This window comes from Uloborus diversus, unplaced genomic scaffold (genome assembly GCF_026930045.1).
Source record: "Uloborus diversus isolate 005 unplaced genomic scaffold, Udiv.v.3.1 scaffold_13, whole genome shotgun sequence".
NCBI lineage: Eukaryota > Metazoa > Arthropoda > Arachnida > Araneae > Uloboridae > Uloborus > Uloborus diversus.
The window spans coordinates 7048550-7071849 of NW_026557987.1; the positions used below are offsets into that span (position 1 = coordinate 7048550).

At 33.9% G+C, this 23300-nt stretch overlaps 1 protein-coding gene across 1 annotated transcript in view; it reads left to right on the plus strand.

The window, feature by feature from the left end:
- The window catches only part of LOC129232652 (neuroglian-like), a 64163-nt gene that overhangs the window by 32599 nt on the left and 8264 nt on the right, over positions 1 to 23300 (plus strand). The window contains exons 2-5 of the mRNA XM_054866784.1: positions 5370 to 5486; positions 9280 to 9468; positions 18092 to 18223; positions 21411 to 21569. Of these exons, the coding sequence (XP_054722759.1) occupies positions 5370 to 5486; positions 9280 to 9468; positions 18092 to 18223; positions 21411 to 21569 (597 nt within the window). The remainder of the gene's footprint in view (positions 1 to 5369; positions 5487 to 9279; positions 9469 to 18091; positions 18224 to 21410; positions 21570 to 23300) is intronic.

The following is a 23300-nucleotide window of genomic DNA, read 5'->3' on the forward strand; positions in this document are numbered from 1 at the left end:
GAAGGAATAGACTTAACAGACTTGACAGCAGATGCAATAGTTTTTAACTCTTTATCACTAGGATCTTTAGAAATTTCAGCATATGGCCCAGAAGAAATCAAATCATTAGTTTTATCAACATAAGATGATTTGTCAAGAACAACAATTTGGCCACCCTTGTCAGCTTTGGTAACAACCAGATCAGAATTCGAAACTAAGTCTTTAACAGAACGGCTAACAGTATTAGCAAAAACAGGTTTAGAAATTTTCGAGTTAAAGTCAATATTAGAAGCTATAAGATGCCGAATCGAATCTTTTTGAGAGGAAGTTAAGGCACTAAATTTAAAAGCTTTCTCAACAGGAGCAATAAGCTTTGAAAAAGAAGGATTAACACCCACAGCAAAATTATCATTACATTTTAGAGCCTCAATTTGAGAATTACTTAATGGAACGCTAGAAAGATTAACAACAACATTCTTATTAACAACAGGTAAATTATCAAGAGGAACGACATGAGAAGATTTACAAAGCATAGCTAATTTCTTTTTCAAAACAATTTGATGTTTATCAGAGGAACGAAGGGTTCTAGACCAAGAATTTCTGTCAATAATGTTAAAGTTCGGAATGGAATTAGAAACCGCAAGATGTAAATCATAAAGTTCACGTTCAATAAACGATAAATGTTTCCTAGTTTCCTGGATCGAAGCTCTGAGTAAAGCCAATTTCGACCGAAAGATTACTTTGTCAATTTTTACAGAACGTGGTAAATTACATTTCAAAGAAATAAACTTCGGAATAATTTTCTTGCGCCTACACTCTTGAAGAAATTTTAAATGGTTCAAAAAACGAAATTTCTTAATCCGAAGATTGGCAAACCTATTGATTTGAGACATAATCAAAAGCAAAACCAAAACAAATGAAAATAAACAAAATCAAACAATAACAGAATGAATAAGAAACAAGAAGTAAAAAATCACGATCAAAATACAACAATAGACAAAAATTCCGAAAACAAAAACAAAAACACAAATTGCATAAAAGGCGGAAAGCATTGAAAAAGGCGTTCCCTGTAACGCCGAAACACGTGTCTGCTGTAATTTATAAATTTGCTTCTACTTACGTTGTTTGGTCTGACTTTACTATTCAGCACAAAGGTATTTATTTATCTTATTTATCTAATTATTGGACTGTTTGACTCCAGAAAAAAAAAACACAATAACCCGCATTGAAACATTCATTAGTATAAAAAATACAATACAAAATCCCCCCCCCCCCGGTTGGCAAGTCAGTATATTTTATCAGCTAAAAGTTAATTATTGATAGAATGTCGTTATTTTGTATATATTCATTGACCCCTTGTTTATATTTTTTTAAGTTCTTCTCATTCCTAACGTCTTCCGTTAGTTCATTAAACAGCCGCGGTGCCAAGTAAAGGAATTGCTTTTTAATAATCATTTTATTTGGTTTTATAACTTTATATTGTTTACCTGAAATTCGAGTATTATATTGTTTTTCATTAATTTCAAACCAGTTATTGTTGTTATGCAAAAAATACAATATTCTCTGTGCATATATTTCTCTGATATTATAGATTTTCTCTGACTTTTTGTAAATTAGTATCGTTTTTATTAAGTTCTTGTTTAGATCCATAAATTATTTTCAAAATTTTTGCATAAGTTCAATTTAAATTGGTAAGATTTGTTTCATAATCACCTCCCCATGCACAAATACCATACGTAATTATTGAGTTTATCCAAGCATAAAATAAACATCTAAGAAACTTTTTCCCAACTATAACTCTCAATAGATAAAGCCAATGTATTCTACCTCTTAATTTCTTCACAAGTTTATCAGTATGGCATTTCCATTTTAAATTTTCACTAAAAGTTATACCTAAATAATTTATATTTTCGACTCATAACGATGGGATTTTGATTCACGCGTTTTATAATGTCACTAGTGCCTTATTCATTTATTGCATTCTCGAAAATAAAATGAGTCGAAACATAAATAGTTACCATGGAAACAGCAAAAAGAAAATGAAAAATTTTCATTTCGTTCGGGAACGTAAAAGCAAAATGGTAAGCTCAAAACTTTGTTGTGAATAAATAAATCAATTTTTGAATATAAATCGAATATAATTTAGATGTAAAAAATGTTGCTGTGAGCAAATTTTCATTTTTACAAAATTAAGGCTAAATAATAGAGAGGCAAAAGTGCACATCTGTAACAAACCAACTGACATCCCTATTAACTAATAGATACGTCCATTTCCGCCTATAAACAGGATATTAGCCTTTCCAAGCAATTGATGGTCAGACAGTAGTCATTGTCCTTACTTTGTAAGTGAGAGTAAAAGACTTTGGTGTATTGCATACGAGGGTTGGGATTTGTGTGGTCAAAACACTGGTAAATAGTTATCTAGAGGAATCTTGTGTTGAATCATGTTCTTATGGCTCTTTCCAGAACAGGATTCCATACATTGCAGAATATTCTTTCATGTTAAAATAAATAATAAATGTATTTAATTATCTATTAAACTAAATATAAAATTAAAGTATTTCTTTATATGAAATTAGTGATTCAGTATCTCTTAACTGTAGCCAACATGTGATTGGCCCATGGCTAGAGGATAATTTAAATAGGATGAGGTCAATGGACCAATCGGGTGTTGGCTGCACATGTAACTGCATATTACAACTGTTGGCTTTCAGTCACATGTTTTGATTTTTTACTATGTGTTCAGTGCTGTATCTTGCAAAAAGAAAGTTGTGTTCTATGTTGAGTAAAAAGTTTTTACTAAAGGTTCTTCACTCTGCTGATTTAAAACAGATAAGTTACTTTGATTTTATAATATACATGATGCTGTAATAATCTAAAAATCATCCTTTTTTTAGTGACGTTAGTCTGGCCCAGAGGTATGCATATTTCCGACGTGGTCTCGGCCGAATCTCTATTTACGATATTTAACAATATTGAGTAGCCATGTTTAAATCTGAATCTCAGTAAGCAATCATTTTTGATGCAAATGATATGAGCAGATGTGGAAAGGGGCTGTCTACAAATGATGTCACACGTTTTTGCTACTTTTTGACCCCCTCTCGGCCTTTGTGACAAAGCAGGGTTGGTAAAAAAAACGGTTTTTTTTTTCAAAAAAAAAAAACAAAAAAAAAGGGTTTTTTTTGGTTTAAACCACGTTTTTTTGGTTTAAACCGGGTTTTTTTTTTGGTTTAAATACTATTTGCGAGAAAAACAATTAATTTTCGGAAGGTAATTAAGGTTTCATGTAATTAACAGTTATTCAATAGTCACATTATACCTAATTTCTTGATTAATTGAAGATTTTAATTACAAAATCTTGTAACTAAATTAAATAATTAAAAAAACTTTCTGCGGGGAAATATTGATTAAAATGTTTGACTTGATTAACATATTAGTATGCATGTATATATAGACCCTTTATGATACGAAATACTGGCTTCATTTTTGATTTCATCAAATGAAAGCCAGATTAGGTCTTTTTTTCTACCAGAATTAGACATTCTTTTTAAAACAATATGAGCAAGTAACTTTTGTAGACTGCACAGGTTAGCTAAGGCAAAGCAAATACCAAAATCCCAATTCCAATGAACAAAAGGGGGGGGGAACTAAGAATTATCTGCACCCAATAGTCATAAAGCAACATAGGTGTATAGCCAATCAAAATCTTTTGAGCACACAGAATCCAAAAAAAAAAAAAAAAACACCAATGGAGAGTGTAGTTTATATGTGAAGATTTATATATTTCTCAATCAATTTTTACACATACATTTGCATTTTGTTCTGGGAATTTAAAAATTTATCTTTTAATCTTCCTACATTATAATATAAGGAACTATTATGTATCATAATATGAAGTATAAACTTTTTTTAAAAATTTGATTCAAAAAATATTATTTGTGTTCAGCTGCAGAACAAATCTTAATTTTTAGGTGCAAACAATTAAGTTAGACTGTTGATTACCTTACAAGTCAAAGTTAAAATTCCAGGAAAGTGCAAATAAATGGGCAAAAATGTCACACCCCTGCAGCAGGAGTGAGCAATATAATGGATTGCATCTACAATAAAAGATTCAATCCTTAGTAAATCTTAACTAATCATGCAAATTAAGCATAATGATGGAAGTTGACTGAAATCTGCTTTATGGCACATATATGAAATAAAAAATATATTAATATTTTTTTTCGATTAAAGCTTGTAATACATTTTGAAGAAGCAACTTTGCAATTTTAGTATTTATCTCTGCATCTTAGCTAGGAACTTAGAATTTTACATTTTTCAATATGTGTGGGGAAATCAATGTAAACCTGTAAAATAACTTTTTTTTTTTTGGGCTTTTTTTAAAAAAAAAAAACATTTAAAGAATCGGCATGGTTTTTTTAAAAAAACCAATTGGTTTAAACCATGGTTTAAACCAACGTGGTTTAAACCAAACAACCCTCTGACAAAGTGTCACACTTTACCCTCCCCTCCCTTCTCACATGTCATGCTCCTTTTCAAAAATGTATTTTTATTTTTAAAAAGAAGTGTCATGTCGCACCCCTTGTCAGAAACTCAACATTCCACAAACCCCTTCCCCCCTCTAAGCGTGGCATCATTTGTTGACAGCCCGTAGAGCTTGTTCTAGTGGTCTCCTTTCACCTATGCCTTGTGGCAATCTCATCACCAGAGAAAGATATACTGTCGTGCTGAGCGCAATCTGCACTTTTTGTCAAAACAGAGTTATTGTCATGAGGTGGTTTTTAATTACGTAATTTACCTGTATTCAATCTCTTGAGGCCATTTATGAATATTTTTTTTTTAAATTCTAAAAAAAGTGGCATCTGAATCAAATAAATGGGGGCGTAAAACTTACAAAAGCAGTTTCTCATTTTGAGCTCAGCTGCAGGTGAGGCTTTTGTGCTAAGCGTGGGAGTTTAATGAGCCTTGAGCCATTTAATGACTGTGCCATTTAAACTGTCATTTGATTGTCATCTCATGTAACACTATCTTTTAAGTCCTATCGTTTCTATTGTTAGCTTTCACTATATAGGGAAATGAAAGCTGAGAGTTTTTGTTCGTTTGTAAATGGATATTTAAATATTTTCATTTCAAATGTTTGTGTGTGTGTGTCTATTAAATACTTTTCCTTCATTTCAAATTTTAATTCAAGTCAATTTCAAAGTGTACACAACACCGAAGTGTGGGACCAATGTATCTAAACTGGTCTTGTTGAGCTTAAAAAATGGTACTCAAAATGAGCAGCTTCTGACTACTGTAGTCTTTGGATCGAGTCCAGAATTGCATCTCTGCGCTCCTTTTTTTCTTCGCTCCATGTTTCAAGGTGTCTTTCCTCTCCTTTCCAGCCCCAGGCCCAGTGTCATTCCTGGAGGCTATCCCGATGGGTTCCAGCGCCCTCTACCTGGTCTGGAAGAGACCCTCCGAGCCCAACGGAAATCTCACCGGATATCGCATTTACTTCAGAGAAGGTGAGCAGGACGATACTTGCCGACTTCTACGGATTAGGCGTAAAACATACGCATTTTAGCTGTTTTTTTTAAACTCTTTTACTCATTTCCAAATCCTTCCAAATCCACTTCCATCAGGGTTCGCCGATATATATCAGTCGATATATATCATGATATATATCACGATATATATCATGATATACAGGGTGTCCCAAAAGGTCGTTTACAAACTTAACATGCTGGTCTGTCATATCATGATGAACAAGATTTACATAGGAACATGTGTTCCCAAACGCAATGCTGGCGCACTACATGCACACAAAGTCAGACACTAACGGATGCACAACATGTCGCATATCTATTACACAAAGACAGTTTTGCACAACATTTTAAATTTTAAGGAAAGCTCAAAGCAGTCGATAAAATTTCCGTCCCGTCAGCTCTCATAATCACGTTGCAACTACAACGCAGCGATCGGTGAAATCTTGTCAGAATGGATCGTTATTACGATGGTACTTTGTCGTTGTGACGCGTGTCTGACAGTTAAAGGCAGTAAATTTCAACAACAGCTATAAGCCTTCCTTGAAAACTAAAATGTTACGTAAAATCATCTTTGTGTAATAAATATGCGACATGTTGTGCATCCGTTAGTGTCTGACTTTGTGTGCATGTAGTGCGCCAGCATTGTGCTTTCGAACGTATGTTACTATGTAAATCTTGTTCATCATGATATGACAGACCAGCATGTTAAGTTTGTAAACGACCTTTTGGGACACCCTGTATATCATGATATATATCCGATATTTATTTTGAAGATATTTTGATATTTACAATATTAATTTTTTCAACTACCGTATTTTCAATGTAAAAATTGTATTAATCATAGTAATATTGTTCACTTATTTTTAAAAATAACCAAGAAGTGATGTACTATATTTTTATGATGTATTAATACATCAATAATATAACAATGTAATACAATGTTCCTTTTTTACTTGTTACATTAGTAATCATCTTATGAATATAAAATACAATTTGAATTCATGTTAAAAGTGCCCTATTAAATATTAAACATTGATCAGAAAAAAAGTAAATGTCTTATGACTGTGCACTGACTAAAGCATATTATTTATTTCTGATGAATCATCTAACTGTTCAAGAAGCTAATAGAATAAAAATGAGTAAAACAGCTAATGCTATATGAACTCCATTAAAATTAATAGAAATGTAAAACAAAATATTAGATATAAATAATAAAAGAAACCATAATTTTAAGTCTACATATTGTTATTATAATAATATAAGGAAATAAAGAGTAATTTGAGAATGCATTTACTAATTTGAAGACTTTAGTTTGTGCTAATTGAAAAAACTCGGATATGTATCAAAATATCAGATGTTTTCGATATTTTCAAAAATATGATATTTTCAAAACCCTGGCTTCCATAAAACTCGCCCATTTTTGTCTCTCATATGATTCTATCGCTCGAACACTTCTATTTTGTCCACTTCTTTGTAAAAATTTCCGAAGAAATGGCACAGAATGTATGGAACTGGAAAAGATGAAAATCAACTGATTTTGCATTTGTTTAAAGCTTAAAATTGTTGCTATGATGGAATAAAATTACAATATAATCTTATTGCAATATTTATTAATATTAAAATTTTTTTGAATTAATAACGTAATTAAAATTAAATGATTTTTCATGAAACAATCTAATTTTAAAAAATGCCGATTACACTTTGGTACGACTCATTTTTTACCGTAGAAGTCATCAAATGCTTCGAAATGAAATAGTTGAACATAGTTGCATTACCGTATTATTGTATGCTATCAAAAAAAGAAAGGATGAATTTCTCATGGTGTAAATATTTGAAAATAAATAACATCTACACATTTATTAATTAAAAATAAATAATCTCACATGAGCTGTTATGAATCATAATGCAATCAAATGTAAAAATAGTAAATGTCTGTCTGTATCATTGTATTTTTTAATTAATATATTTTTTTGAATTAAAAAAATGTAAATGAAATTAATTTAGTGTTTATAAAAAAAAGCTAGCTACGATAGTCTTTTTGGGACGAACTTCCAATTTCATTACTTTTTCATTTAGTAATTAATTTACAGTCGAGCCCGCTTATTAGAATATCGGTTAAAAGAATATCCCGTTTAATATAATACATTTTCAGTGTACCAAACCAAGGTAATGTGTTGTTTTTATCCCGTTTAATGGAATATCCCGCTTATTAGAATATTCTTTCGTGGCAAAATGGCTATTCCATTAAGCGGGTTCGACTGTATTTACATTCCTTCATTTAGTATTCACTTATATTTATTCATTCATTTACTTATTTTCTTATTCCATTCATTCTTTTACTTGCTCATTTATTTTTCTTCACATATCAATTCATTTATTCATTTAATGATTTGTTTTCTGTTTGATTATCTTTTCCTTTTTTCATTCAACCATTTATTTACTGATTCTTTTGATCAAAAATATGTTTTATAGTCAAATAGAAAATATTTCATTAGAAAAATATATTTTTTTTTTACTTTGCCCCATAGAAAAAATAGGTGACATTTTTCCACTTTTTTTTTTTCGAAGACTCAAATTTACTGCCAAAAATAAAAAATACTGTTTCAACGCACGTTTTATTATAAAATACAATGTTCTTTCTTTATGTACTATAGTTTTAAAAACAAATTTTCGATTTGTTCATTTTGAAAAAACTCGGTCATCTTAACCATTTCACTTTGCCCCACATTCCCCTACTAAAAGTGAGAAAGTTCTAATTTCAAGGGGGGGGGGGGGGGTGCCCTTGCTGGGCTGGCTGACTAAATGGTAACAAGCCGATAAAAATTCATTTTTTTTACTCTGAAATCCGTGTCCAGATGACGAATTAAGGTATTACAGTACCTCAAAAGTGATCAAACGATGAAAAAAATTTTTATTGCTTATTTCAAAACTAAAAACCAGTCCAAACACAGGGAAAAAGTTTCATTGCTTTAGTTCAAATATTTAAAAAGTTATGAGTGGTTTTAAGCCATGCTCGCTATGTGTTCTTATGCAAAAGAGAAACATTAAATTGATTTTTCTCGATGATCATTTTTTTGTGTTTTCATGTCATAAGAATCCCTAAGGCTTTTTTTCTATTAACGATACAGCTTTAAAGTAATACTTTTTGCAATTAGGATAATATGTTTAACAAAATTGTGCATGGGATAAGCATTTTATAAATTACTTAAATGTTTAGAGCATGTTAAACCATATTTTTTTTTTTTAAATTACGATTTTTTACATAAAATATCACAGAAAATTTTCTAATAAACACAAAAGCAAAATAATGCACAAGATTTTTTAGAGATGACGACGGTGATCGTTTAGCAAAAAGTTTTTTTTTATATTAGTTTAAAAACAAAAAAGCCTTAAGGATTTTTAAAAAATTGAAATTTTCCTAAATTTTTTGAATTAAAAAAAAATAGGCAATTTTTAAAATTCTGAAAAGTAAATTTTTGATTACGAAACAAGTACAGTTGGCTCTCTGTTTAACAACGTTCTATTTAACGACTTTCTCTATTTAAGGATGGCTTTTCTTGGTCCCAGATGGACCACTTTAGTGTTGAAAGCATTCTATTTAAGGACGCTTTCTACTTAAGGACGATTTTTTGTGGTCCCTTGAAAGTCGTTAAAAAGAGAGCCAACTGTATATGCATGTTATCGCTTCAAAGAAAAATAAAATTTAGTTAAATTTAAAAAAAAAGTTTGAAAGGTACTATGACTCCTTAAACACACTCTTTCGTGTCCCCAGTGGACGGGACTTCCCTAGGGACTGTCCTGGAGCGGCAACCTGCCATAAGGGACCCCAGAGAGACCAGGGCCAAGCTGGCGGGACTGAGGCCGGACACCAAGTACCGAGTGAGCATCCAGGCAACCACCAAGGTCGGACAAGGTGACCCCTACTACGTGGAGGTCAGGACCAACGAGCAGTCTGCCAACGGTGAGTCCCGTCTCTCGTCTCATTGGTTCTCGGCTTTCTTCCCCGACGAAGTAGGATTCGGTATTCCTGTTTGCCCTCCATCGGGCCATTTACAATTATTTACGCATTGTAATAATTGCTTAAATTATTTTTATGTTGTATATTTTAAGCCTTTTTGTGCATTTAGAATCAAGTAGGTTCATCTGAGATGTCATACAGTAAAACCTGTAAAGTTGACCACCTTTGTAAGTTGACCACCCGTCTATGTCGACCGCTTTTGTCAGGAACGGAATGAGTCCTATCTTTTATAATGAAAGAAAACCTCTGTAACTTGACCACCTCTCTATCTTGACCACCTGCCAATCTTTACCACTTATGAACGCCAAGTTTGTATTACAGTATTGTAAAAAACCTTTGTAAGTTGACCACTTGGTTTATTTTTTAAAATTTTATTTAGCAAATTATTTTATTATTATAATTTTTTTTTAAAGCTTTCCAAGAATATTTCTGATGCCAGACCAGCATTTTACCAACTAAATGAAACAGCAGCATAACTAAACCTCCTTTTGAGTTTAACCACATGTGAAAACTACTAAGAACCCTTTTATTCTCCAAACTTGTTTTTCTTCTGTTGTTAAGCAAAAAATTTGTAATTTTAGATTAGCTATAAATTTTTAGGAACTATTAATATAAAATGAGTAACTTTTCATAAACAATAAGGCTTTTTTTGATCAATTTACTGAAATTTTAAATTTGCACGACTCATTATACGTCATTCTGGGAAAATAATCTCTAAAAATATTTGAATAACATCTTAAATTATTGTTTCAAAGTAATGCTAAACAATGAAAGTGAGTTAAACAGAAAGAGTAGGTGTCAATTGCAAGAATTACAAAAGGTGTCATGGTGCAAGAATTACAAAACATTACCCCCTTTATTAGTTGACCACCTGTCTAAGTTGACCACCAAAGTACTGCACCGCAAGTGGTCAACTTACACAGGTTTCACTGTACTACTGTTTGACCATCGATTACATGGAAAGGCTAATATCCGGTTTATAGGTTTAAATGGACGTATCTATTAGTTTATAGGGGTGTTAGTTGGTTAGTTTCAGATGTGCACTTTTGCCTCTCTATTATTTAGCCTTAGTTCCGTAAAAATGAAAATTTGCTCACGGCAACATTTTTTAAATCTAAAGTATATTCGATTTATATTCTCACGGCAAAAATTAATTGATTAAGTTTTTAACTTACCATTTTGCTTTCACGTTCCTGAACGAAATGAAAATATTGTATTTCCTTCTTGTTGTTTCCATGGTAACTATTCATGTTTCCCCTTATTTTATTTTTGAAAATGCAATAAATGAAGAAGGCACTAGTGACATTATAAAACGCGTGCTTCGAAATTCCCATCGTTATTTTCCTTTCTCCCCTTCTAGATTCATTCAGATAGAATCGTCTGTACTTGGCAGATTGCCAAATTACATACAATCCGTGGTCAAACAGTAGTTTTAAATAATAAACTGAAGTTATTTGGTAAAAGTGAATGAATTTTGCAAATTAAATTATGACAGCAGTAGTGGCCACTTCAATATCAGGGGTCGAAGTGGTCCTATATGTCCTATATTTCCTATATTTTCAAAAAAAAAGTATGAAAATCGTCCTATATTTCCTATATTTTTGGAAAATGTCCTGCATTTCCTATATTCCTGTTTTTTATCCAATTTATTTCCTTAAAACAACAGTAAATAAATTGACTTCGGATTTTTCGTCGAAAGTACGCGTGCAGACGAATTTCAAATTAAAAAACGCAACTCACTAAATCCTGCAACAGGCATCTTCTCTCATTGGCTACAGCAATATGACATCACTGTAGTGGGTGGAGTTTCGAAAACGAATTCTGAAGTTGGTTTTAGAATTTTGCGTTTGGCAACAGCAGTTTGTTTTGTTTTTCAGCGTGGTTTTTTTTCGGTTTTTGTTTTCGCGGGTATATTTTTGTGTTCAGTGCATTTTCTGATCGGAATGTTCTAATAGTCTTTTTGCAATCTTTTTTTTTTTTTGTGAACTTTTATAGAACAAAATATCTATATATTTGTGCTACAAAGCATTGGTTGTTTCCTGTTAGTTCTCAACACAAAGACGGTTTTTATTTATTTATTAATATAAACTATGTTTGTGACACTTCTATCCCTGCAAAAATTGTGAGTTGCTGTGTTAATTATCAATAAATTTCCCTTGGTTCTTTCTTTCTTTTTTTTTTTTTTTTTTTGTCTACAAAGTACACTTTTTTCAAAAATTATTCTTTCATTCAGGAAAGTCATTTCAGATGTAAGTTGTAATTTTGTTTGAGGGTTTTTTTTTCAAACAAAATCATTGATAAGAATAAATAAATAATATGTATGTATTATTTCTTTTTTCATGGCGAAATTATTCATATAATGTGTGTCCTATATTTGTCCTATATTTTTTGTGGAAAATGTCCTATATGTGACAAGTCAATCACTTCTACCCCTGCAATATTTAAAGCTCACTACTAGTGGCCACAATAAAGTACATTTTTAAACTGTAGGTCTACAATATGAATTGCCCCTCTTGAAACTCAATGAGCGTTTTATTTCCCAACGCTTTCTAAATCTTCCCCATGTCTAAAAATGCCAGAATTTCAATTTTTTTCTCGAACCTCCAATTTTATCCAACAGTGGCTAGTCCAAAATCTGAAAATTTCAGAAGTGATCCCATAGCCATCCAACATTCTCCCATCCAAAGTATTTACATTTCCAGCTTTAAATTTAAATAACTGATGAATAAAATGGATTCAATAGGACGGGTTACATTAAATATTAACAAAAAATCACTTCATTATAAGTTACATTTAGTACCAGGCCCGTGTCCAGATTTTCATAAAGGGAGGGGTTTTAATCTTACCTGGGGGGGGGAGAATTCAATCCCTCACAACCTTTAGTTTTACTACAAATTGTCGATCCCAGTATGGCGTTTATGCACCTGTTAGTCCTGATGTACCCCCCCCCCTTCCCCTAGAAGAATAATTCTGGCTGCTCAAGTGACCAAAGAATTCCTTCATTTTACAGGTTCACTTTTATCAAACCTTGTTTGTTTCTTTTTAATTAAATCTTTAAACTATGCGGTTTATTGCAACAAGTATTAAAAACTCTCTGCGAATTCTTTTTATGCAAGAGAATACATATCAGATTTTATGTTCTGAAATAATGCTTAGAACGAGCTTATTGTAGATGCAAATTACATTACTAAACACAATCACTAATACATCTTCATAGCTGCAACACATGCCAAATTCATCATTACCTCCTTACAATAAGCAATATTAATGCTTTGTATTGGTACGGTTCTACCACCACAGTTTTTTCAAATTATTATTTCAGTCGGCAAAGCTTTAACAGTTGTAAATTACTTAACATTTGAATCTTATGCAAAATTTTTTAAGTTATAAGAGAAAGAAATGCAAGCGTTTAGGTCCAACTGAGTTGAATAAGAGGGAAAAAAATGCAGAATTACTGAGTTAAAATTACAGAAAAACTTCAGAGAGAAAGGGGGGGGGGGACGTTAAACGCAGGCTTTCACATTAAAGTTGATTTAAGTCGATCGTTTTCTTCATTTGACATACTTTTTTTTTCAATGGGAGGGGTTTAACCCCTAAAAACCTCCCCTTGGACACGGCTCTGTTTAGTACCAACAAAAAATCACATTATTATAGTTCATTTCTTTCTTCTAAGTACAGAAGTCAACTTGAAGTGGCCACTACTGGTGTTTTACCGTATATGAGAAGTAATAAAATCACTTGTGGGCAAATATGCTTCTGATCCTATGTCAAAATGTATTCCATGTTAAACTTAAAATGGACCAGCACCACATTCTATGTGGACCAGCACATCTTCATGCTTACTGGTCCAAAAGACCAGTCACTTTGTTTTAAAAGGATTCCTAATACTGATTTTAACCCTTTTTTCCGACACATTTTCTTGTTCTGACCTTTATTAAAAATGGAATGGGATGTCCTACGTCTTTCTTGTCTGTTTCAATTCCTCACATACCTACCTCCGAGGTGAACTACCTGCCAGTGGCAGTAGCAGTTGATATTTGAATGAATGAAATGAAAGACGGGGGTTCAACCGAACCAAGCACAAGCGACCAGAGGTCTATTGTACCCAAACAGTTAAAACAGACCAGTAGCTGAAGCAGAATTCAACGAACACCTGATAGGAATTTTATGAATCACCTATGGTTCAAGCAAATGACGACCAAGGTGTCCAAACCTATAGGCAAAAAACGGTTCAGAATCACATATGATGTAACAGTTTCCTCAAGAAAGAGGCAACCCCAGATTGTGTTGCATACCTGCCAACCCTTCCTGATTTCCCGGAAGTTTTACGGATTTTTATGTCCTTTTCCGTTTTTCCGGTTATGAGCAAAATTTTCCGGATTTTTCACGTTTTGTAGGAAAAATAATTATCTCGCCAATTTTGGCGCTAACGATACTTCTGTGGAACGCGGTAGCGCGTTTTAGGCCAAGTAGCCAAGGAAAGGTTGCCGTAGGAGAATGGCACGAGAAGAAGCGAGGCAAGATTATGACGTCACGGAGTGATACAGCGCATGACTTCATCGGGATCCAATCAAAGCAAGCGTCGCAACTAGGGGCACAATTTCGGCGCCGATTATCTTCTCGTTCTCTCAATTCGAGCTGTTTTTGCTTCGTTCTTTTTTTAAGATGAGTAACAAATGTTATTTCCAAACTTTTAAAGAAAGCAATAAAAGTAATATTTACTAAACGAAAGTAATTTCAATTGATATGAAATTCATACTTAATATATTGTTAAATGTAAAGAGTGTAGGTGTCCTGTTTGATTTTATTTTGCGTTAAAATCTTGTGGATAAAAATTAAAAAATCTTCCGGATTTTTTTTCTCGGAGGTTGGCAGGTATGGTGTTGGATCCTTATTGACACCCATTAAAGCAAGGTGCCGCTTTAAGGTGCAATGACCAATAAGAAGACTAAAAGCCTTCCCAATACTATTTTCGTTAAGAAGCCTTTTGCATTTTGGGCATGTGATCCCCAGAGAGAATCAGGACTGTCCTTCTTAGGATGACCAGCTGAATACGTTCAATGTCATTGTGAGATAACTTCACCGAAGGGCTCTCACAACAGCCATCATAAGCATTCTCCCTGCTTGAGCATAGGACTGTGGTTGACCTGTCCTTACTCTAAAAGGTGCAGCAGTTTGTGCAGGGGAAGGAGTTGAAACCTCCGATCGATGACGTTTGGCTTCTCCTACCTTCTTGGGAAAGGCTGGCCCAGTGGCTTTCTCCTCCTGTACCAGCCTCCCCCCTCTCCTGCATGCACCTGTTGCATTTTTATGCAAAATTGAGTAATCCCTGCCCCCTTACTGCAGAGTCTGTGGGATGCAAACTCGCACACCCTTACCTCCTCCAGCAGCAAGGTTTATTCAGTAAATTACCGCCCATTAGCCAGGGCTAAGGCAGAAATACGTGAAATACACTGACAGCTCAGTCATTTCCAGCCGACGACTGCCGTTTCGTGCTTATTAGCACTCATCAGCCCGGCATAGGAAAGTGACTGAGCTGGAGATGGAAAACCTCTTAAGGAAGCCAAGAGGGCCAAACAAACTGGTAGCTAATACAGAATTAGCGCAGACCAGACGAGTGACCGAAGCAATGGTTCGGTTCAACTCGAAGATTGAACGTAAGGCTAGGTATATTCAGTAAATTACCGCCCATTAGCCAGGGCTAAAGCAGAAATACGTGAAATACATCGCCAGCTCAGTCATTTCCAGCCGAGGACTGCAGTTTCGTGCTTATTTCCAGCCAGCTTCCAACTCCACCGGAGCTGGGAACTGTGAGGTGGTAAAAGGTCAACACTCGCACAGTACTATAACAATGTAAGGCACAATACTGTTACAACTGTACAAATATAAGGCTAAATACAACGAGGTTTTGCCCAATTCCTCAAGGGAACCTTTTAAGACATCATGCAACTCAGATGCCATCCATCCTTCAGCATGGTGCCTCACACCTTAGATTGGGTGTCCATTCTAGTCGCCATTTAGTCGCATGGACTACGTTGGGACTATTCTACTCCGCTCACCACATGGAGTGAGATTTGAATACTTATTTTTAAGTTGTACAAAGGTTGTTATTTCCACTTGCCTATTTGATCTACTCGTTTCTCCCACAAGATCAAGTTGTTGCTGCTCCAGATAGGGTATAAAATGTTGAGATTTTTCACTTTCCAAATTTAGTTTGCTGGTCAATTCTTTCCTGCCACAAAATGAATATTTTTCTGTTCAAAAATGATGTTTTGTGCTCCAAAATGGATATTTGGCTGCTCCAAATCGTTTTCCCGTTCCATCACCGGTAATGTGTCGGGTAGAAGATTTAATCTGTTTAAGAAATTTATTCTATCTTTCGAGTGAAGGAATAGTTTGATGTGTCGGGTAGTCGATTATCCAATCTGTTCGAAAAATTTACTCAATCTTTTGAGTGAAATAATGATTCCATTATTAGTTAGATGATTTGAAATCTATTGGTATGTTCAAATAGAGCAGTGATTCCCAACCTATTTTAAGTTGTTACACCCATAAAGTGAGTGATATTTTAGCATATACCCGTAAAAAAAGTTCGGCCTATAAAGCAAATTAGATATTTCCTTAATTTTAACAAAAAAAAAACTGGCTATAAATAACTTTTAGTGAATTTTAATCATTCATACAAAAAAAAAAAAAAAAACACCTGTGTTTTTATTTTTTTTAAATTCAATTTAAAAGCAGATAATTTGAGACAGCTGGGGTTGATATTGCTTAGTTCTAACAATTTGTTTTATATTTGCTGTAGTTTCAGCCAATTTTCGTTGTAAGTATAATTCCACGTTTATTACCTGGAAAATAAAATTTTGCACTACTATTTTATTATGAATCACTAATAAATACCAATTAGAGTTATATATTAATTTTTTTAAAATAATTTTGTTCTTTTGTGACCTGGTAATTATTCATTCCTCGAACTGATCTTTACCCCCCATGAAAATGTTATTTTACCCCTTTGGGAGTAATTACCCCAGGTCTCCAACCGATGGATTGGAGCAACGGGTTAACCTGTTTTCGACCGTGGTTAATCGGGAGTGTTCCAATAGATTACGGGTTAGCCGATTGTGTATGAAAACATTCTATGAATACCAGGGTTCGTGGATTTTAAAAAAAAATTTAAATAAAAAAAATCAGAATTTTTTAATTTAAATCAGATTTTTTTGATTTTTTTTTTAAATCTTTAAAAATTTGTAAACATTAATTACTTTACATTTCTAAACATAATACATATTTCATACAATTGATGAATCCATTCAGCTTGCTTTTATAATTAAGAAAATTTCTAATTATTCAGTAAATTTTTAAGATTTATAAATATGTTATAATGCTTACATAAGATGTAATTTTGTTTTATGCTTTGCTTTAAGATAAGGTTTCCATCATCATGTACATTTTTAGCATAAATTAATATGTTGAACTATTACTTTTGTTAACTATATTAGTTAGTCATGGTGTATAAAAGAAAATGCAAATTTTTATTTCGTTCTAAACTGCAATTTTCGAGTAAAAGCAATATTGCGAGAATGAAAATCTGTTACAAACTCAGAAAGAGGGATCTATGTAGTTTTGCCTGTTGAAGTTAAGATAGTATAATAAAGTGTAGTTAAATTTAGATCCGTACATTCTAAAAATGCAAAATTCATTTATGAAAAAAAAATCAACTGATTTTAATTAATGATTTCGTTAAAAAGAATCATTTGATTCAAATCAATTGATTTAAGTCAATGATTTTTTTAAAAAAAATCACTTGATTTAAATCATGATTTTAATCACGATTATATTAAGCTGGTTTAAATCAACGAACCCTGGTGGATACCAACCGTGCTAACCACTAATGTCATCAAGCCTAATGAAATCAACTGCCTTGGTTAACCAGTTGCTCTATACGAACATACCCAATCTGCCGATGGAAGATTTGTTGAATCTGCCCCGTAGAACATGCTACAGTCTGGCATGTATGTGGCTGAGTGATTGGCAAGGGCGGATCCAGAAAATGTTCAAGGAGGGGGCGTTTTTTTTAAATTCATTTATTCTTGACTCTTTTGAACTTCAATTTCTAAAAACTTTCAAAGGAGTGCACGAAACCCCATCGCTTACCATCATTTAATCAGAGGTGTCCCACAGTTGCGTTTATTTCAAAAAAAAATATCCATAAAGAGTCTTTGAATCTATCCCTAATATCATCTGAGATTGTCTAAAATTGAGATTTAGGTACTTCAGTTCCAAAAAAAAGTCCCGTATTAAGTTCAGTCCCTATCTCCAGAATAATAAGAGATGGGCTTGCGTTTTCACTTCCGAGAATGAGCTCCTTTTCTTCTAACACCATCAAAGGTTATGTGAAATTGCGTTTTTGGAAATTTAATGTCGAAAATATACATGAAGAGAGTTCCTGAATCTGAGCTCAAGGAGGGGGATCGATCCTCCCTTGTATCCATCCTTGGTGATTTTTGTCGAGAAATTTGGATTCGGTGACTGGAATGTGTGATGTCTGATGTCTCTCCTGTTTCAGTACCTGACATTCCGACCTTCAAGGTGAGCCACCTCCCTGGGGAGCATGGTCAGGCAGGAGTCCTGGTCACCTGGATGCCAGCTGTGGAAGGACACCCAGGCAGCTACTTCTACGCACAGTTCAGGAGGAGAGGTCAGTGCTTGCTATTTCTCACCATGAGTCTGTCCTCGGGCACAAACGACTCGAATTTCGACTACTGAACCTTTTGCTCGAGGGAAGCAGTCGAGAGTCTCTTTTGAGGGGGTATTCTAGTCTAGAAATTCAAAAAAAAAAATAAGTTTCTAAGAGGATTTATGGAAACTCAAATTATTTTTGGAGTTACAGTTAGTTTTGTCGAAATAAGCTCTTTTGCTGAAATGAGACAGCAAAATTTAAAACGCGTTTTTCTCGAAACTAGTTTTTCGATACGCTCGACGAGATATCTCGAGTTCTGACGCGCCGATTTTCTTGAAATTTGGTATGGACATTCTTAGTACAATCAAATCTGTCTCCACATAGGGGTTTTTGTAATTTTTGATTTTATTATTTAAAAAAAATACCGAAGGTCAAAAAAGGAGCCAAAAAATGAACTTTTTTATTCAAAAAGACGCCATTTTGTAGGAAAAAAAATGTTTTCAAATTGGCTATGTCCAGACATTTTTACATCCTTGTTTAATAAGAATTAACCTTGACTTCATGTTTCAGATCATCTAGAGGATTGGAATCACGTCAACCAGGAGACCCCCCTTTTTTTAGAGTTCCCACTTCGTCAGCCTCCACCAACTACAATTTTTTTTTCTCCCAACTATTATACATTTTCATACTTTTAAAGTGCTAATAAAAAACTGAAAAAAATGAACAGGGAAAATAGCTTTTGGGTTTTTTCTATTATGCCCATAAAATCACCTTAAAATCAAGCCTCTAGGCTAGAATACCCCCTTAAATATTGACGTATCTGTTACAAATTACTTTGCTCTTGGAATGAGAACACGATTGAATCTCGATTCACGATATCCGACGATATCTAATGACGTCGGTTCCCTATGTGGACGAGGGCTGCCGGATGCCGATGGGCTGTTCTCATGACTCGTACGGTTTAGGTGTAAAATTTATGCATTTCGGCCGTTTGGTGTGCTTTTACGCATTACCCCCAATTTTCACGCATTTCTAAGTTGGTTTGAATTCACATCTGCAAAACTCATCCGTTTTTATTTACTATGTGTTTTTACTTCTTGAACATTATGCAATTTATATTACCCATTGTTTTTAACTGATCATACATTTTGTATTCTTTACTAATAATAAAGCGGAAAGTCTCTCTGTCCGGAGGATGTCTGTAGGATGTCTGTAGAATGTCTGTGACGCGCATAGCGCCTAAACCGTTCGGCCGATTTTCATGAAATTTGGCACAAAGTTAGTTTGTAGCATGGGGGTGTGCACCTCGAAGCGATGTTTCGAAAATTCGACGTGATTCTTTTTCTATTCCAATTTTAAGAAACTTTTTCCGAGCAAATGACCACAACATGGAATAGTAAATTACGAAATCATCATAAGGTGGAACCGTTATGAGCCATGGGCGAGCCATTTAGCATAACCAATTGGCGAGAAATTCATCCTCCATTATTTGTTAATATACAGGCGAACCAATGACCTTTTAATTTTCTACTACGGGCAAAGCCGTGCGGGTGCCACTAGTCCATAATAAAGGACTCGCACGCTTGTCGTTTTTGCCACGCCCAGTCATAAATTTCAATCTAGTAGCATCTGAGTTCATTCAAGCCAGTTGAAGATTGAAGAACTTCAAACTAAACTCAACTCCAAATTAAATTTCAGCACTTCCAACCAGTTGAGATAGTGCAATGTGCATAAAATTTTACTGATGCCAATCTTCGAATGTTAACAAGTAAGGGACTGAATCTCGATATTTTATTGTATCGAAGACAAAGAATGAGAGATCTTCCATTTTGCAGGAAAGGGTCGCTGGATGCCCATTGGCAACAGCATCTTTTACTTTCTAAAAGGAGCCTAGTGGATGTTCTGGTTTAAGTACAGTAGTATCCCGATTCTCCGCAGAATAAGGTGGCATCGTCACTGTGAATAAGTGAATGTCGAGGATAATCCCCAAAATATTTAAAAAGCGATACTAGTGCTTGCAACAGCTTTTAAATATCTATACCACTCGTATTTTTACTATAGTTATAAGCAATATACGCCAAAAATGCGCGTAAAAGCGAAGCAAGGATCACTCATTATTGCAAACAGTTTAACTGGAATAGTTTGAGCTAGGTTACACCAAAAAGGTATAGGGAAGGGAGGAAAATTTTTTTTTAACAAAACCGGTCCAGTTACTCGTTTAGGTGTGTAAGTTGCGTAGATCTATAAATCGCTCATTTGGAAAAAGCGTGCCACAATATGAAAAAATGAAATTTTACAGTTTGAAAGCGAACTCTTCAGGCAATTTGCTTTAAGAAAAGTAAGTTTGCTATGTTCTCTGGTGGTTAATATTTGAACAAAAAAATTAGTCATTATTTCCCAAAGAAGATAACGTCCTTTGAAGCCCTTTAAGCGAAGAAAAAAGAAAATTATAAATTTCGTATTCTTCGCACTCTTCTTCCAAACAAGCGAAATAAGTAAGTAATGTAGATCTAAAACATGGGTTTCGGTGACCTAAGAGGGAGTTTGATTTCATTTGAAGTGAGGGGGAATGAGGAAAAACAGATGGCTAAAAGTAATTTTTTTTCACTTGTCAAGTTAAAAATGGGTATGTTTCTCTAGATTTGGTTTATCAACGCTGAGGAAGTGTGAAAGACGGTGATAATCAAGAGTTTACACTATTGCCATATCTGTTGCACATTCATAGCTGCCAACTTGTACAGTTTGGCCGTACATTGTAAGATTTTCGGAAGTTTTGTACGGTCTTACGGCAGATTTGTAGGATATTTAGATTTTTAGCTTTAATTTTACGATAATGCGGACGATTGAAGTTTCCTTTTATCCGCACTTTTGAGTGCAACCCCTAAAAAAGTGATGTAAACGACGTTGAAAAGCGCAAAAATTATTTATTTACTTATTTTTAAATTTATTTATTTATTCATTTTTTTGCTTATCAGCACAAATCAAGCAAAGGTAAGGATTTGAAAGTATTATGATACTTTAAATTTTAATACTTTGCTATATAATGGTCAAAAAGGCATAGAAATATAGCCATCGCATGCATTGTAAGATTTTTTAAGTTGGCATGTTGGCAGCTATGCACGTTACTTAGCGCCGAGGACGGGGACGCGGCCGAATCTCTATCCCCGACGTTGGGCGACGTCTGACGACCGTGTCTCTGTTTCAGGCGAGGGCCACTGGGACCGCACCGCCCTGGAGGAGAATGAGGACTCGGTGGCGGTGAGGGGCCTGGAGCTGGGGACCGTCTACGAGATGCGGGTGGTGGCGGTGGACGGACACTACGAGACGCCCAGCAGCATCCAGGAGATCGAGACCGGAGGACTGGGTGAGTTGCATACTTGCCAACTCTACTGTTTTTAACGGGAGACTCCCGTTTTTTGCTTCCATCTCCCGTTTTTTACGATTTTCTCCCGTTTTTGCAGTTTTATCAGTCAATCATCAAAAAGTTTCACTTTCTTCTCAATAGATGGCGCCCTTTTCTAGTCTACCAATGTCAGGGAATAAGATTTTTTCCAATTAATAACTCATTTAGTAAAAATTAATTTTTTAGAAGCTTTCCACATTGTATGTTCGACAAAGCACGTGCTTTGCCAAAAATGGCAGCAGATTTCAATCTTTTTGCATCTTGAAATTATTTCAATTATTTTTAATGTTTGAAGTTATTTTAACATGTGCTACCCTATACCTACTTATTTTATATTGTATTTTCATTATGTATTGATTTCCCTTTTTTTTTCGGATTTTAGTAATTAAATTTCTGTAGCTACTTTTCTGGTAGAGACTGGAGAATGTACGAAACTTTAAGCAAATTATTTAATTTTTTATTATTTAATTTATTATTTAGTTTTTCCTTAGCAGTATATTTTTCTTGCTGCTCCCAATTTGCTTACATCTGCAAAAAAATCCCCATTTCACTTTAAATTTAGTATTTATGTTATTTAAAAGCATGATTTAATAATTTTGTAGCGAGGATATGTCAATGGTGAATCACCTATATACCTCTAGTAAAATCTCCTGTTTTTTTTCCTTCGAAGGTTGGCAAGTATGGAGTTGTGTTACAGTCTTTGATGTTGCGCAATCGCATACGACCCCTCAACATCCGAGACTTTCGTACGTGTGGCTTTTCCACCAATTGGTGGAATTCTGCGAATTTCAAAACAGGTCTTTCAAAAAACACAAACCATGCTTTTGGGAAAATAACTTCATATTTTTACTCAGATTCTCATTTTTACTCTTTGTATCGTGTGCTGTTTAATGAAAGATAGGAAACCAACATCAGATGATAACGAATAAATACCTTTGTGCTGAAAATTAAAAAAAATCAGTAATCCAACGTCAAAAAGCACAAATATTGCAAAATATTGCAGACACGTGTTTCAGTGTTACAAGGAACACCTTTTTCAATGCAAAGAAATGTGAGCTTCTGGATGAAAAGTCGTCCGAGATGACTTTTCTCGGATGACTTTTCATCCAGAAGCTCACTTTTCTTTGCATTGAAAAAGGTGTTCCTTGTAACACCGAAACACGTGTCTGCAATATTTTGCAATATTTGTGCTTTCTGACGTTGGATTACTGATTTTTTTTTCAACATCAGATGTTTGAAGATGTCTACCCCAATTCAGTTATGCGTTAAAATAACGTGATACCGATTTTCCATGCATGGGCAAAGCAACAAATACAAAGTTTCATTTTATAGTAAAAAATTAAAATTTTATTTTCATTAATAATTTTTTAGTTTGAAAATATGAATGTTCCATAAAATGCTACTAAATTATTTTTTCAACCATTCATAAAAATAAGTTAGCAAAGGAAGCAGTTCCTAATGAGTCATCTGAATCCTTGACAGAAATTCAAATTTTAGCAATTAAACCTGTAAAAATCATTTCCAAGGGCACTTTTTAAATTTTCATTCAAATTTCCATTTCTTATGCATGTAAGTAAATTAGGAAAATAATACTGAAAGTGAAATGTTAAATTCTTGTTAAATATCACCAAACCAAAAAAAAAAAAAAAAAAAAAAAACTAGTTATGAGTTTGAACAAATGTTGAATTATCC